Genomic DNA, 15,867 nt, shown 5'->3' on the forward strand with positions numbered 1-15,867 from the left:
TTTCACAACCCCAATGTGGCCCTCGGGCCAAAAAGTTTGCCCACCCCGTCCTAAATTCATAACCATGCTTGACTTTTTAAAAATATACAACTAGTCCATATTCACTTTGGAATATAAATCTCGTTCCCATGATTGTGCTGGGTTATATAGTTTTTGATAAGTTAAATTGAAATTATGTTTTTGATTAATGGGAAATAATGTAAAATTAATGGAGTTAGTTTCTTAGCTTTCATGTTTTGCTATTCTGTGCCTGATTAAGTCTCTTAATTTTTGTTTTCAAGGGGTTTGTGAACATTTGTCCTTGAAAGCTTACTGAAGTATTTTATTTGTATTGCTTGGAAGGATGTAGCTTCAGTTGATGATGAATCAGTGTTTTTCCTAAACAAGATACAAGGTATTCTTTTTTGCTAAGCTTCCTAGTGTAACCAAGGATTTGTACAGATAAATTATAGATAGGGCTATCAAGCGATTAAAAAAAATTAATTGCGATTACTCTCACTGTTAAACAATAATAGAACACCATTTATTTAAATATTTTTGGATGTTTCCCACTTTTTCAAATATATGATTTCAATTACAGTGCTCACTTTAGATATATTTTTGATTACAAATATTTGCTCTGTAAAAAAGAAACACAAGCAGTATTTCAATTAACCTCCTACAAGTACTGTAGTGTAATCTCTTTATAATGAAAGTTGAACTTACAAATGTAGAATTAAGTACAAAAAATAACTGCACTCAAAAACAAAACAATGTATAACTTGAGAGCCTAGAAAGTCCACGCAGTCCTATTTCTTGTTCAGCTAATTGCTAAGACAGACAAGTTTGTTTACATTTACGAGAGATAATGACACTCATTTAAAAATATGCGCTAATTTGTGACTGAACTCGTTGGGGGAGAATTGTATGTCCCTGTTCTGTTTTTTAGCCGCAGTCTGCCGTATATTTGATGACCCAGCACATGTTGTTCGTTTTTAGAATACTTTCACCTCAGGTTTGACAATACACAAAGAAGGTACCAATGTGAAATTTCTAAAGATAGCTATAGCACTTGACCCAAGGTTTAAGAATCTGAAGTGCTTTCCAAAATCTGAGAGGGACGAGGTGTGGAACATGCTTTCAGAAGTCTTAAAAGAGTAACACTCTGATGCAGAAACTGCAGATCCCAAACTACCAAAAAAGAAAATCAACCTTCTGCTGGTGGCATCTGACTCAGATGATGATAATGAACATGCATTGGACTGCACTGCTGTGGATCGTTCTTGAGCAGAATGCATCATCATCAGTATGGACACATGTCCTCTGGAATGGTGGTTGAAGCATGAGGGACATATGAATGTTTAGCATATCTGACGTAAATACCTTGCAACGCCGGCTACAGAAGTGCCATGCAAACACCTATTCTCATTTTCAGGTGACATTCTAAATAAAAAGCAGACAGCATTATTTCCTGTAAATGTAAACAAACATGTTTGTCCTAGCAATTGGCTAAATATGAATTATGACTGCGTGGACTTGTAGGCTCTAAAGTTTTACATTGTTTTGTTTTTGGGTGCAGTTATGTAACAAAAAATCGACTTTTTTTAAGTTGTACTTTCATGATAAAGATATTGCACTACAGTACTTGTATGAGGTGAATTGAAAAAAACTATTATCATTTTTACAGTGCAAATATTTATAATAAAAAAATATAAAGTGAGCACTGTGCACTTTGTATTCTGTGTTGTAATTGAAATCAATATATTTGAAAATGTAGAAAAAATACCAAAAAATGTAATAAAAACTAAAAGATAGAAAACAAAGGGTAGGAATAAATGGTCAGTTTTCAGAATGGAGAGACCTTACAAGAAGTGGAAGATTGGACAAATGACCAGGGAAGAGTATAAAAATGTTGCTCGGGCATGTAGGAATGAAATCAGAAGGGCCAAATCACACCTGGAGCTGCAGCTAGTGAGAGATGTTAAGAGTAACAAGAAGGGTTTCTTCAGGTATGTTGGCAACAAGAAGAAAGCCAAGGAAAGTGTGGGCCCCTTACTGAATGAGGGATGCAACCTAGTGACAGAGAATGTGGAAAAAGCTAATGTACTCAGTGCTTTTTTTGCCTCTGTCTTCACGAACAAGGTCAGCTCCCAGACTGTGGCGCTGGACAACACAGCATGGGGAGGAGATGACCAGCCCTCTGTGGAGAAAGAAGTGGTTCGGGACTATTTAGAAAAGCTGGACGTGCACAAGTCCATGGGGCCGGATGCGTTGCATCCGAGAGTGCTTAAGGAGTTGGCGGCTGTGATTGCAGAGCCATTGAGCATTATCTTTGAAAACTCATGGCGATCGGGGGAAGTCCCGGACGACTGGAAAAAGGCTAATGTAGTGCCCATCTTTAAAAAAGGGAAGAAGGAGGATCCTGGGTACTACAGGCCAGTCAGCCTCACCTCAGTCCCCAGAAAAATCATGGAGCAGGTCCTCAAGGAATCAATCCTGAAGCACTTAGAGGAGAGGAAAGTGATCAGGAACAGTCAGCATGGATTCACCCCCAAGGGAAGGTCATGCCTGACTAATCTAATCGCCTTCTATGATGAGATTACTGGTCCTGTGGATGAAGGGAAAGCAGTGGATGTATTGTTTCTTGATTTTAGCAAAGCTTTTGACACGGTCTTCCACAGTATTCTTGTCAGCAAGTTAAAGTAGTATGGGCTGGATGAATGCACTATAAGGTGGGTAGAAAGTTGGCTAGATTGTCGGGCTCAACGGGTAGTGATCAATATCTCCATGTCTAGATGGCAGCCGGTGTCAAGTGGAGTGCCCCAAAGGTCGGTCCTGGGGCCGGTTTTGTTCAATATCTTCATAAATGATCTGGAGGATGGTGTGGATTGCACTCTCAGCAAATTTGCGGATGATACTAAACTGGGAGGAGTGGTAGATACGGTGGCAGGTAGGGATAGGATACAGAAGGACCTAGACAAATTGGAGGATTGGGCCAAAAGAAATCTGATGAGGTTCAACAAGGATAAGTGCAGGGTCCTGCACTTAGGACGGAAGAATCCAATGCCCCGCTACAGACTAGGGACCGAATGGCTAGGCAGCAGTTCTGCGGAAAAGGACCTAGGGGTGACAGTGGACGAGAAGCTGAATATGAGTCAACAGTGTGCCCTTGTTGCCAAGAAGGCCAATGGCATTTTGGGCTGTATAAGTAGGGGCATAGCCAGCAGATCAAGGGACGTGACCGTTCCCCTCTATTCGACATTGGTGAGGCCTCATCTGGAGTACTGTGTCCAGTTTTGGGCCCCACACTACAAGAAGGATGTGGACAAATTGGAGAGAGTCCAGCGAAGGGCAACAAAAATGATTAGGGGTCTGGAACACATGACTTATGAGGAGAGGCTGAGGGAACTGGGATTGTTTAGTCTGCAGAAGAGAAGAATGAGGGGGGATTTGATAGCTGCTTTCAACTATCTGAAGGGTGGTTCCAAAGAGGATGGATCTAGACTATTCTCAGTGGTAGAAGATGACAGGAGAACGAGTAATGGTCTCAAGTTGCAGTGGGGGAGGTTTAGGTTGGATATTAGGAAAAACTTCCTTCCTAGGAGGGTGGTGAAACACTGGAATGCGTTACCTAGGGAGGTGGTAGAATCTCCTTCCTTAGAAGTTTTTAAGGTCAGGCATGACAAAGCCCTGGCTGGGATGAGTTAATTGGGGATTGGTCCTGTTTTGAGCAGGGGGTTGGACTAGATGACCTCCTGAGGTCCCTTCCAACCCTGATATTCTGTGAAATAGTGGTGTCTCCAAGGGGTCTGTACTGGGGCCAGACCTATTCAACATATTCATAAATGATCTGGAAAAAGGGGTAAACAGTGAGGTGGCAAAATTTGCAAATGATACAAAACTACTCAGGATAGTGAAGTCCCAGGTTGACTGCAATGAGCTACTAAAGGATCTCTCAAAACTGGATGACTGAGCAACAAAATGACAGGTGGAAATTCAATGTTGATAAATGCAAAGTAATGCACATTGGAAAACATAATCCCAACTATACATATAAAATGATGGGGTCTAAATTAGCTGTTACCACTCAAGAAAGAGATCTTGGGGTCATTGTGGATAGGTCTCTGAAAACATCCACTCAATGTGCAGCGACAGTCAAAAAAGCGAACCAAATGTTGGAAAGCCTTAAGAAAGGGATAGATAAGACGGAAAATATCATATTACCTCTATATAAATCCATGGTATGCATGCAGATGTGGTCACCCCATCTCAAAAAAGATATATTGGAATTGGAAAAGGTTCAGAAAAGGACAACAAAAATGACTAGGGGTATGGAACAGCTGCCATATGAGGAGAGATTAATAAGACTGGGAATTTTCAGCTTGGAAAAGAGATGACTACTGGGGGATATGATAGAGGTCTATAAAATCATGACTGGTGTGAGAAAGTAAATAGTGTTGTTTACTCCTTCTCATAACACAAGAACTAGGGGTCACCAAATGAAATTAATAGGCAGCAGGTTTAAAACAAACAAAAGGAAGTATTTTTTTTACCACACAATACCCACTCAACCTGTGGAACTCTTTGCCAGATGACGTTGTGAAGGCCAAGAATGTAACAGGTTTCAAAAAATAATCAGATAAATTCATGGAGGATAGGTCCATCAATAGCTATTAGCCAGGATGGACACGGATGGTGTCCCTAGCCTTTGTTTGCCAGAAGCTGGGAATGGACAACGGGATGGATCACCTGATGATTACCTGTTCTGTTCATTCCCTCTAGGGTACCTGGCATTGACCATTGTCAGAAGACAGGATACTTGGCTAGATGGACCTTTGGTCTGACTCATTGTGGCCGTTCTTATGTTCTTATTAGTATGAAGACCTCTCCTTTTTTAGTGTAATTTATTTGGCTCTCTGAGTCTTTATTTAAACCTTTAATATTATACACTGCCGCTTCACAGTCTGAGCAATATCCCTTATGGACACATTATGTGGTGCAAGTTTATTATGTAATGGCAATACAAAGCTCCCTTTGTTGTAGTAGTCTTTGTTACAAGATTGCCTATAGTGTAGGGCTGCAAAATTCTAGCTTCAAGAAGTTCATTATAACCTCCTACTTCACAATAGATTGCTCTCTCAGCTCTCAATAAGACTCCGACAGAGAGGATGCACTCTGTTGAAAATAGGTAAAGATATATGCAATAATTGTGTATGATTTTTTAAGGGAGCCAATATGATGTCTGGAAAAACCTGTGATGGTCTTGAGAGTTGTGTAGAACTAACCTAGGTGCTTTATTAAGAGTATAAATTCTGAAAATGTATTGTCCTGCTGGTAAATGTGAAATAATATAGTGATTTCTTAAAGATTTTTGTCCGGGAAGTAACTTTAAGAACGAGTTAAGGTAGAAAATTCAAATGACAATTACGTTACTATAGTTTACACAACAAATCTCAAATACTAGAAAAAAGGAAATTTACTGTTCCGGTACTAAACTTTGTCCTTCTGTTTTCTCCCCTCTTCTGCCTAAGAGTGGGAGATGCTAATCATTGGCCACATGAAATTTATGTGCCTTATTGAGAGTGTGAATTCCAGTGGTACAGTCTTTAGTTGCATGTTGTTACAACCTGTACCCACGCTACAAGATTGAATACAGCCTGGTTTCTGCTATGCATCTGGTGGGTATTGGGGCAGGTTAAGGGTATGTCCTTGGGACCCAGGTTCTATCCTGGAAAATGCCCCAAATAGATCAGCAGGTGTTGCACAACAAATAGCTTATGGTCAGCTGCGGTTCCAGAGTGCAGGACCCAGGCTGAGTAGGAAAAGGAGAAATATGGGTATGTCTGAGTCCTCTGAGGTTACATCAGATAATTTGGTGACTGGCCTGAGGGGAGGCAGAAACTGAGCCAAAATCTAATCTAGGCATGATATCATATTCATTGCTGTCACATGTGAGCACTGGGAATCAAACAAAAAGAATTTTGCACGTAATTCAGAAGTAAAACGCACACTTGGGCACATGTGGTATTCTCTACACAAACTAACTAAACTGTGTTAAAAGGATGTGGTCTCTTACCCATTTCAGAAGCAAACACACAGTTAGTACAGAGTTTTCCGCCCATATCCAGAGAGGGTTGGACTGGATTGGAGTTGTGTATTTTCCCCTTTCCACTGATGAGTGCTCTGATGAGTAATCAATGTTGGAGGATTCTAATTGTAAGAAATTGTACTGCTTTTTTGTATTGTTGCTTCTTCTTGATGCTGCCTGCAAACAGCTGTTACGCTAACTAGCAGCGTGCTAAAATTTCTCCAGAAGGGCATATCAGACATAGGTGCTGGAAGTAGGGGTACTGTGGGTGCTGTCTCACCCCCTGGGTTGAAGTAGTAATAACAACCCAGATACATGGTTTCCACCTTCAGCATCCCCACTATAAAAATTGTTTTAGCACCCCTGATATCAGACTGTGAGTGAAAGAAAGTAAAACAGATGGACCAGATGAAATCAAATCTGAATGGCGTCACCTGGAATAGGAACATGCTTTTCTAGTGCTACTTCCTGCAGGTGTTGAATCCAACATACTGTAGCAGGTCAGTTCAGATTTTTTTACCTCGTAGTAGTTTTGCTAAGAGAAGGGTACCGTCCAAGAATTTAACCAGAGTCTCTGGCCATGTGGACCTTGCTTCCAGGCACTAAAATTTCCATAGTGTGTTTTGATGTACTACTGTTTCAAATATTTAGTGTGCAGTAGCAGGGTCCATGCTGCCATTTAATGTTCAGCTAGCGTGCTGTAGATTTGCACCCTGGATTGTCCCGCACTAGGTCTCCATGTACATAAACACTACTAGAAAGTGCCAAGTTACTACTAACTGTGTAGCATAAGTGCCCTTCACAGATTGTAACATGGACTGTAGCATGTGGAAAGTCTAGTTCTCAAGGGACAACCTAACAAAGAGGGTAAACTATGCAAATTAAACTGCAGGAAATGCAATGATCTTTTTTCCCCTCCTCTTTGCAGCACGATGGCTGACAAAACAAAGTCCACTAAACCTGCAAACAAGACCCCTCCAAAGTCTCCTGCAGATCCAGCAAAAGAGAGAGCAGCCAAAAGGCTATCTTATGAGTCCAACAGTTCCCACGAAGGGGCTATGGCAGCAGAGCTTAGTGCTCTAGAAGAGACTTTTAGAAAATTTGCCATCCACGGAGATACCAGAGCCACAGGAAAAGAAATGCATGGGAAAAACTGGTCAAAATTATGTAAGGACTGTCATGTGATAGATGGGAAGAATGTGACAATCACAGATGTTGACATTGTCTTCAGTAAAATCAAGTAAGTTCCTTCCCTTTTCTCGCTCCCTTGTCTTGTTATACTTTGCACCCACCTCCAGGTTTATATTTATATTCCCCTCACCCCACAAAGCTGGCGTGACTTATAGAATTAACATTTTATTGAGCAATAGCAGGTACAGCACACAACATGTACCTCTGCCACAATTACACCCTGGCTCTGGTTCAAGTCAGGCTATAGTCAGTGGTAAGTGAGGGGTTAACCCATGCATAATTCTACAGGTTTTAAACACACTTGTAAGCCAGAGGGCAGATTCACCAGCTGGGGCAGTCCGAAGAGCTGCCACAGACCCTCACTAGTTTTTGGGTTTTTTTCCCACCTTGGAGGCTAAGAATCCAGTTTGACCGAGGTAATAAATAAGATTTTCTTGGTGGTCCCAAACTTGTGTGGCATGGGCATGCATCTACATCGCTAATACGCCATGCATTTTTTTGTGGCTGAAGCCTTCTACTTATCAGCCACCAAAACTTGGATGGTGTACTGGTAATGAAAATGCATGTGCATGCTGCCCATAGATTGGCACTGCCAAGCAAATTTTATTTATTACCTTTTACCAATTACCACCAAATTGGAATCCTAACCTCCCAGGGGAAAAACTAGTCAAGGCCTGATCCAAAACCCAGTGAAGTCAATGGAAAGACAGTTAGTTCAGTGGACTTTGCATCAAGCCCTAAAATTGCTATCTTACTTGCCTCCCCCCTCCAAACTGCTTACGTTTGATCAGATGTAGACACACAAACATATTGGCTAATTAGGCCCTCTACTCCATTACCTTAGAAGTTGTTTAAGTTGCACAACACTTAGTTTTATTTAAGTACAAATTTTCAGCAAGGTTCCTTAATTGTGCTAATAGTTTTCAGGAGTATATGTTTGGACATGCCCTTACCCACAGTTTCATGTGTAAATGCTGGTTTGAGGCCATGCAAACTGAGGCAGCTGCAGGTTCAATTAGGGAGACTTGCTGAAAATTTGACCCTTAGAGCCCACCAAAGATAAGAAATACAGAGAAGAAAGGGCCCTTTACCCTTCACGGGTTGTCCAATGTGATGTACACGAGTCATAGGACATCATGTCATTAATTCTTGAATGAATCCATTGTTTATGCTTGAACAACCTCATCCACTGGCTTTTTCCTAACATTTGTCATTTTCCAAGAGGGGAAAAAATGCTGTTTGTGGTGAGTGTGTTTCCTCTCATGGCTGTTTGCTTCTTGCTCTGTCTTCAGCTGACAAGCCAGCGTAGGCACTCGAACCCTTTTGTTCTTGGGTTAGCCTCTCGCCATCTCTGCTCCCGTGACAGTATTTTTCTGGAGATTCTGTTACTATAACCAAGCTCTGTATTTCAAGTGGAATCTTATCAGTGAACTAGCCCACTGTAGTGGATGGCTAAGCTTGGAGGTGTTTGGCCTTTCAGTTTTGTGTTTTAATTAATTTTGATGGAAGATGTCAATGTTCTATTTTCAAGTATTCTTTGGTTTTGATCAACTTAAATATTTATTTGTTGCTAGCCTAACAGGAAATGACAAAGGACTACTTTCTCAGGCCAGTTTCCATGCAGTAAATGATGTGATAGGCCCTTAGTATTGCAGAAACTGGCTGTGCACAGGATTGATGGATCCCGAGGACTCAGAACTGATGCCTCCTGGGGTGGAGTGGATTCACTTATGCTCTGTGGGAATGAGGTGTGGATCCAGTGGTGCAAGTAGGGTGATATGGTACGCCATACCACTAAGCTATTTATAGCCAATACGGGGTACCGGAAAGACACAGGAGGAGCAGAACGTGGGGCCACCGGGTGGCCCCAGGCCAGCAGCTCCTCTGGTATGCTTGTACCGTCACCAGCTGTTCCACCCAGCTGCATGCATGCATACATCTCCTCCTGTCCGGGGTCTATACAGCAGCCCCATTGGAGGACAGGACTGGGGGCGGTACAGCTGTGCTGGAAGAGTTGCCGACATGGGGCCTCTTGGTGGCCCCAAGTTCTGCTCCTTTCACCGCTGCAGTTCCCGGGAGAGCCCTGAACCTCGGGGCTCTCCCGGGAACCACAGCAGCGAAAGGAGCAGAACACGTAGCTCCTCCAGCGCAGCTGTAGTGCCCCCCAGCCCTTCCACACAGCTGCGTGCCTGCGTCTCTGGTCTGGGGTCTGTACAGCAGCCCCGCTGGGGGCGGGGCTGCCGTGCCGGAGGAGCTGCCAATGTAGGGCTGCCCAGTGGTCCCATGGTCTGCTCCTTTCGCCGCCGCGGTTTCCAGGAGAGCCATGTGGTTCAGGCCGTCAGCGCCTTCGGCACGGCTGTACTGCCCCCCACCTTGTCCCCCCAGCCCTGTCCTCCAGCAGGGCTGCTGTACGGACCCCGGACAGGACTCAGGAAATGCAGCTGTGTGGAAGGGCCAGGGGAGGGGCTGGGGGCAGTACAGCTCTGCCAGAGGAGCTGCCGGTATGGGGCTCAGTTGCCAGCGTGTCTGAAAAAAATATTCTTTGCTGTCAGAGGGAGCTGGTTTGAAGCTCTTCTGCTGGCAATTCCCAAAGCAGGTGTGACTGTGAAGTGGCTATTGTTCCAGGAGCAAGCCCCCTCTTCTCTTAGCAGCCCACACAGTAGCTGTGCTCTGTCCACCCACTGGGAGCGCTCCCCGCCCAGGTAACGTGGGATGGATCATGAGGAGGGGGAGAGTGCATGGCCCCGGGTTGAGGGTGGATTGGGTCACGTGGGGAGGTAACGCACCCTCTCCCCCTTTAGCCGGTGCTGTGTACCTCTAAGACCTGAATTCTACTTGTACCACTGTGTGGAGCGTTAGGGACATGGGGCAAGAGCAGGGGTCTCAAACGCAAATGACCATGAGGGCCACATGAGGACTTGTACATTGGCCCGAGGGCTGCACCACTGACCACCCTCCCTTCCCCCCGCCACGCTGCCCTGGCCCCGTCCCTGCCCTGCCTCTTCCCACCCCTTCCCTGAAATCCCCATCCCAACTCTGCCCCCTCCCTGCCCCCAGGGGGTGCAGGAGGGGCGCAGGGTGCGGCAGGGGGTCGGGGTGCAAGGTAGGGCAGGGGGTCAGGGTGCGGCAGGCAGCTCATGGCAGGGGGTTGGGGTGCAGGAGGTGTGCGGGGTGCAGCAGGGGGCTCAGGATGGGTGTTTGGCTGCAGGAGGGGTTTGGGGGGCGGGTTTGACCCTCCCTGCCTGCCTACACTGCCCCTGTGCCGCTCCGGGAAGCGGCTGGGACCTGGGGGCGGGGGAGGGAGGGTCGGGGCACAGGAGTCTCTGTGGTGCCCTGGCCGCTCCTCCAGGTACCTCCCCCCAAAGCAGCCTGGAGGAGCAGCCAAGGCAACACACAGACCCCTGTCCGTCCCCAGTCCGTCCGTCCCCCCCCTCAGGTCCCGGCCACTTCCCGGAGTGGCGCAGGGGCAGGGCAGGCAGGCAGGTGCGTGCCAAGCCGGAGCCGCTCTAGGTAAATGCTGGGGGCGGTGTAGGGGGGCCACGGGGAGCTGGCAGGCCACAGAAAATAACCCCTGGCCCGCGGGCCGTGTGTTTGAGACCCCTGGGCTAGAGGGAGAATGCACTGATATAAACACAGGCCACTTCCACTCCCCTGTGATCCCTATTGTCAAGGAGGTAACCAATACATTTTTTTGTTGTATAAAAATAGCCCAGGAATTCCTGATTTTTCAACCTTTGCTGGAATGACAGAGCTGCAGTAACTCCCATGCAGCTATTACAGGGTTAATTGCTTCCCCCTTTAGGAATGGGGATCACTGGGTTCTTCCTCTCATGACTGCCCTGGGGTGCTGGCTCTTCTGGCTCAGAGGGCCCTGTCTTCCGTCTTTTTTCTCCTGGCTGGCTGCTTCCTTATGGAGCTCTGCAGTGTAGTTGTAGCCGTGCCAGTCCCAGATCTATTCAGAGTGGGTGAAACCAAACAATCACTATGCTCTCGAATGAACTGACACAGAAAACTGATAAAAGACAAAACCACCCTCCCACCTGTGGGTGAACACATTTCAGCAATCACTTCATATATGACCTCTCAGTTCTCATCCACAACATGTTCCAAAGACAAGCCTGGGAGCTTAAACTCCTAACTCTGCTAGACACTAAAAATCATGGACTGAACAGAGATGCTGGATTTATGGTTTATTACAACAACCTATAAGCTACTAATTGCCTCCTTTTGTCCTATGACTGCAGAGGTGTCAACGAGCCACTTTACCTTGAATGGTCCCTTAGCATATTCGCTAACTACTTATGCTAAACAATCTGTTCCACCTTGCATTTAGCTGTCACACTCTTGAGTGCCTTTCCCAGCCCTGAAGGAGAGCTCTGTGTGGTTCGAAAGCTTGTCTCTCACCAACAGAATTTGGTTCAATAGAAGATACTACCTCACCCACCTTGTTTCCTTTTGGAGCTGTCAGCCAAGGACAGTGCTGAAACAAGGGAACTTAGCCTCTTACCCCCCTGTCAATCAACTGGAGAAACCAGTCTTCCATTATCTTGGGAAACCGTGTGCATACTCATTGCCTCTTTAATGTCATTCCTCAGTGCCCAGGTGAGGTGGAGTCATAGTAGGGTGTAAGTATTGAGCAGTGACTGCTGGTTGGGTGGCTTTCAGAGGCTCCTACGCAAAGGTGCCAGGACCCAGGATTAGCCTTCAGGTACTGTTTTCTGTTGATACCTGAAGTCACTGCCTTTTTAATAGTTGGAAGATAAAATAATTTATTTTAGAATATTAATTTCTTATTAACAAATTGCCCACCCATTGTCGGCAAGTGCAGCATAAGTTTTGAAAGTTCCCTCTGTGTAAATTAGTATTTTTAGCTATGACATTTCTTTGTATTTTATCGGTGGAGAGAGAAATAAGCAAAAACTGACATTTAACTGTGAAAACTTCAATATTTCAAGCCTTCCTTAAAAGATTCTACCACATCATTTTTGTACACCCTTTTCAGTAGTTATTTTTCCAACTTGTTTTTGTGTTTTGTATTTTTTTTGTTTTGAGGAGTTGGTTCATTGTGATGGAAGCTTTTATTTTCACTAGAGATCACATACATATTTCATGTAGCATTTTAATTATGATGGGTGTGTTAACAGGATCAGTGAAAACATCAGAAATGCTGAACAGTGCACACATTTAAAAAGCGAAATAAAAACTCGAATGAAATCTTATGTGTAGAAGGCTAACAGGCTCAACTGCTAGAACACTGTCACTGTATTCACTTTGTGGACACCTGGGAGACATGTGCGAGCTTGGTGTATACTGAATGTACTGGTTGTGCTCAAACAACTGCAATGTCTCCTTTCCTTCTCTTCCCCTCTATACCCAACCAAAACATCAATGGGCAGATTCTGTGACCCTTACTCATAGATTGAGTAGAACTGTAGTTTGTTGTGAATAGTCCTGTTTTCCCCCAGTGGGATTATTTCTAAAGAAAGGTAATAATAATTAGTGTAAGGTACGTGGGTTCTAGGCAGAGTTGGTTAAAATTTTTTAATCTAAACTGTTTTTCAACAGAAAATTTCAACATCAAACACCTGAAAATGGAAAAATTTTGATAGAGGGAATACCACTGTGGTGCCTCATGGGAGTTGTAGTTTAGGTGCCTAAAGATCCCATTCTCCTCTATGGGTTGGGTTCCCCAGATGGACTACATCTTCCATGATGCATCATGGCCAAGGACTGCCAGGGTGCATTATGATGGCTCAGCAATAGGGAAAGCCATGATGCACCATGGGAGATGTAATCTAGTCAGAGACCTAGGCCTATAGAGAACAATGGGGCACCATGGAGGCATTTCCAAATTGGATTTTCAGATGAAATTTTCAGGAGGGACAATTTTCTGATCCAGCCATACTCTTAGGGTATAACTGGAAAACTTTGTGGAATCTGGAGACAATTTAAGCTTAGTGAAATCAGTCTTCAGTCAGAATCACTATATCCTACATATGTATGGCTGTAGTCTGGGATGAGGGATAGCTTCTGAAAATAAGGAGTAGGTGATCACTGCTGACTCCTTTGCTCAAAGTCATCTGAGTGATGCAGTTGGTTCCCGTTCTTCAGAGATACTTTTTACAAAAAAAATCACAGTAAAGCATTTTCCCTCCTGCAGAGTGCTGGTACTGATAGAACACATTGGAACTTTCCCTGGGAGGTACTGAACACCTTGTAGGATTAGTAATCTTTTCTCAACGTGAACAGCATTTATTAGTCTAAGCAAACTTAATCTATGCAAGTTATAGTGAACCTACACAGTTTGAAAGGCTGGAAATGTCTGTCTTTCTTTCCTTCTAGCTTTTAAAGGAAGCTCAGCTAAGGTTCATTATATTACTCAGCATTGGTGATGAAGCCATGTGGTAGCTTAGTTACACTATTTGAATTAAAATGAAAAATTCGGAGTCACTGTCCGTCTCTAGATGGGAACATAAATTCAGACTGGATTGTAGCTATGCTGGTGGCCTCTTGTGGGAGGATTATATACAGGGTAGAAGAGAAATTGAACAGATCTGGGAGTGTATGGCTTCTGAATGTACATTAAGGTAAGAGGAAGCATAGGTATGAAGAACACACAAGTTGAGATGATTGGAAAAATAAAAAAACATGTGTGTTACAAGAAGACGTGAGTTGAGTTAATTGTTATTTATGGGAATGTATATTTTGTTTGATAATCATCCAGATATTTGAAGACACTTAAGAAAACACTCACAAATCCCAGATGTTTGATGGATTTTAGAACAAATTACTATCATCTAAAATTTCATTCCAGAAATGCATTATTTGTAAGGCCCTACTTAATTTGTGATATTGCAGAAATTGCAGATTCCTCAATATTAAGTTTCCACCGCACTTTTGATTTTTATTAGCTTACTATGCAGTCCACAATTTTGCATACATTTTCAGGTTTGCAACACACTTTTTTCCCCATTAGTGCAATAGAACCCCATTTATCCAAATTGATAGCCCTGTTGCTGGCGGTGGCGCTGCCTTCTGAGCTGGGTGGCCAGAGAGCAGCGGCTGCTGGCTGGGAGCCCAGCTCTGAAGGCAGAGCTGCATCAGCAGTAGGGCAGAAGTAAGGATGGTATGGTTTGGTATTGCCACCCTTACTTTGGTACTGCTGCTGTCGGGGTGTTGCCTTCAGAGCTGGGTGCCTGGCAGAGAGCAGTGGCTGTTGGCCGGCCGCCCAGCTCTGAAGGCAGCACACAAGTGAGGGTGGCAATACTGTGACCCCTCCCCACACACCTAAGATAATCTTCAACCCTCCTGCAAATCCCTTTTGTGTCAGGATCCCCAAATTGAGAAGCACTGGTTGCCCCTGTGAAATCTGTATAGTACAAGGTAAAAGCACACAAAAGACCAGGGGAGACCAGATTTCAAGGTCCATAATGTATTTTTTCATGGCCATGAATTTGGTAGGGCCCTATTGATGAGATCTTTTCAAGGTCATTGAATCATGACCATGTGAAAGTGCCTGAGCCTCCTGGGTCAAGTGGCGTCATGCACACACGTAGTGCAACACGTGAGACTGACTTAGACCTCTACAAGCCTGGCTAGCCACTGTCTGCTACCCTTCTTGCCATCACCGGGACTCAGTGATCATGGGTCTGGTACAGGTCCTCAACTCGCTGACATGGCGGCTGGACAGCCAGATAGTCTGTGTGGGGATACCCTTCTCAAATCCCCAGTCATCCTTATCTCTGATATGCAATGTGTCGGCCCTCGGCTGGGGAGCCCACCTTTAGTCCCTCAGAACTCAAGGTCTTTGGACCCAAGAAGAGCTCTCCCTGCACATCAGTGTCAGGGAACTCGGGGCAATACGTCTAGCCTGCCAGGCATTTCTGCCCCACCTGGTGGGAAAATGAATTTTGATCCTCACAAACAATATGAGTGCTATGTTCTGCATGAACAGGAAGGGCAGGGCACATTCTTCCCCCGATGCCAGGAAGCAATCTGCCTGTAGGAGCTCTGTGTCAATTACTCCATCAGCCTAGAGGTATCTTACCTTCCTGGGACTCAGAACCAGCTGGCAGATCTCCCCAGCTGTGGCATTCTCCTCTCACCACAGGTGGTCTCTCCGTCTAGACATCATGACGGTCATCTTCCAGTGGTGGGGGACTCTCTTTATAGATCAGTTCGCCACCTGAGCCAACAGGAAATGCTACTAGTTCTGTTCTCTGAGAGGTCACAGCCCGGGGTCTCTTGCAGATGCATTCCTGCGATCCTGGGCAAGGCACCTATACTCTGCATTTTCTCTTATCCCGCGGATTCACAAGGTTTTGATGAAGATCAAGCAGGACTGAGCACAGGTCATCCTCATAGCCCTGCAATGCCCCAGGCAACACTGGTTCCCATCCTCCTAGGCATGTCCGTTGAGACACCACTGCAGCTCCTGCTGCACCCAAACTAGATATCCAGGAAATGTGGCTGGCTGCAGCATCCGAACCCCACATCCCTTCATCTGACGGCTTGGAAACTCCAGGGCTGAATGTGGAGGAACTAGTTTGCTCAGAGCAAGGCCGTGAGGGCCTAATGGGCAGTAGAAAGCCATCCACCAGAGCCACCTA

The 15,867-nt window shown here is 44.9% G+C and overlaps 1 protein-coding gene across 6 annotated transcripts in view; it reads left to right on the top strand.

Annotated features, from left to right (window-relative positions):
• The window catches only part of TPPP (tubulin polymerization promoting protein), a 107,877-nt gene that overhangs the window by 15,869 nt on the left and 76,141 nt on the right, over positions 1–15,867 (top strand). For 5 of the 6 annotated variants that reach the window (XM_073332593.1, XM_073332594.1, XM_073332590.1 and 2 more), the window contains exon 2: positions 6,996–7,307. In XM_073332593.1, coding sequence (XP_073188694.1) covers positions 7,000–7,307 — 308 coding nt within the window. In that variant the 5' untranslated portion in view covers positions 6,996–6,999. Of the gene's footprint in view, positions 1–281; positions 395–6,995; positions 7,308–15,867 lie in introns of all 6 variants that reach the window. The other variant, XM_073332591.1, reaches the window with a different exon arrangement.

Source organism: Lepidochelys kempii, chromosome 2 (assembly GCF_965140265.1).
Source record: "Lepidochelys kempii isolate rLepKem1 chromosome 2, rLepKem1.hap2, whole genome shotgun sequence".
NCBI classification, from domain to species: domain Eukaryota; kingdom Metazoa; phylum Chordata; order Testudines; family Cheloniidae; genus Lepidochelys; species Lepidochelys kempii.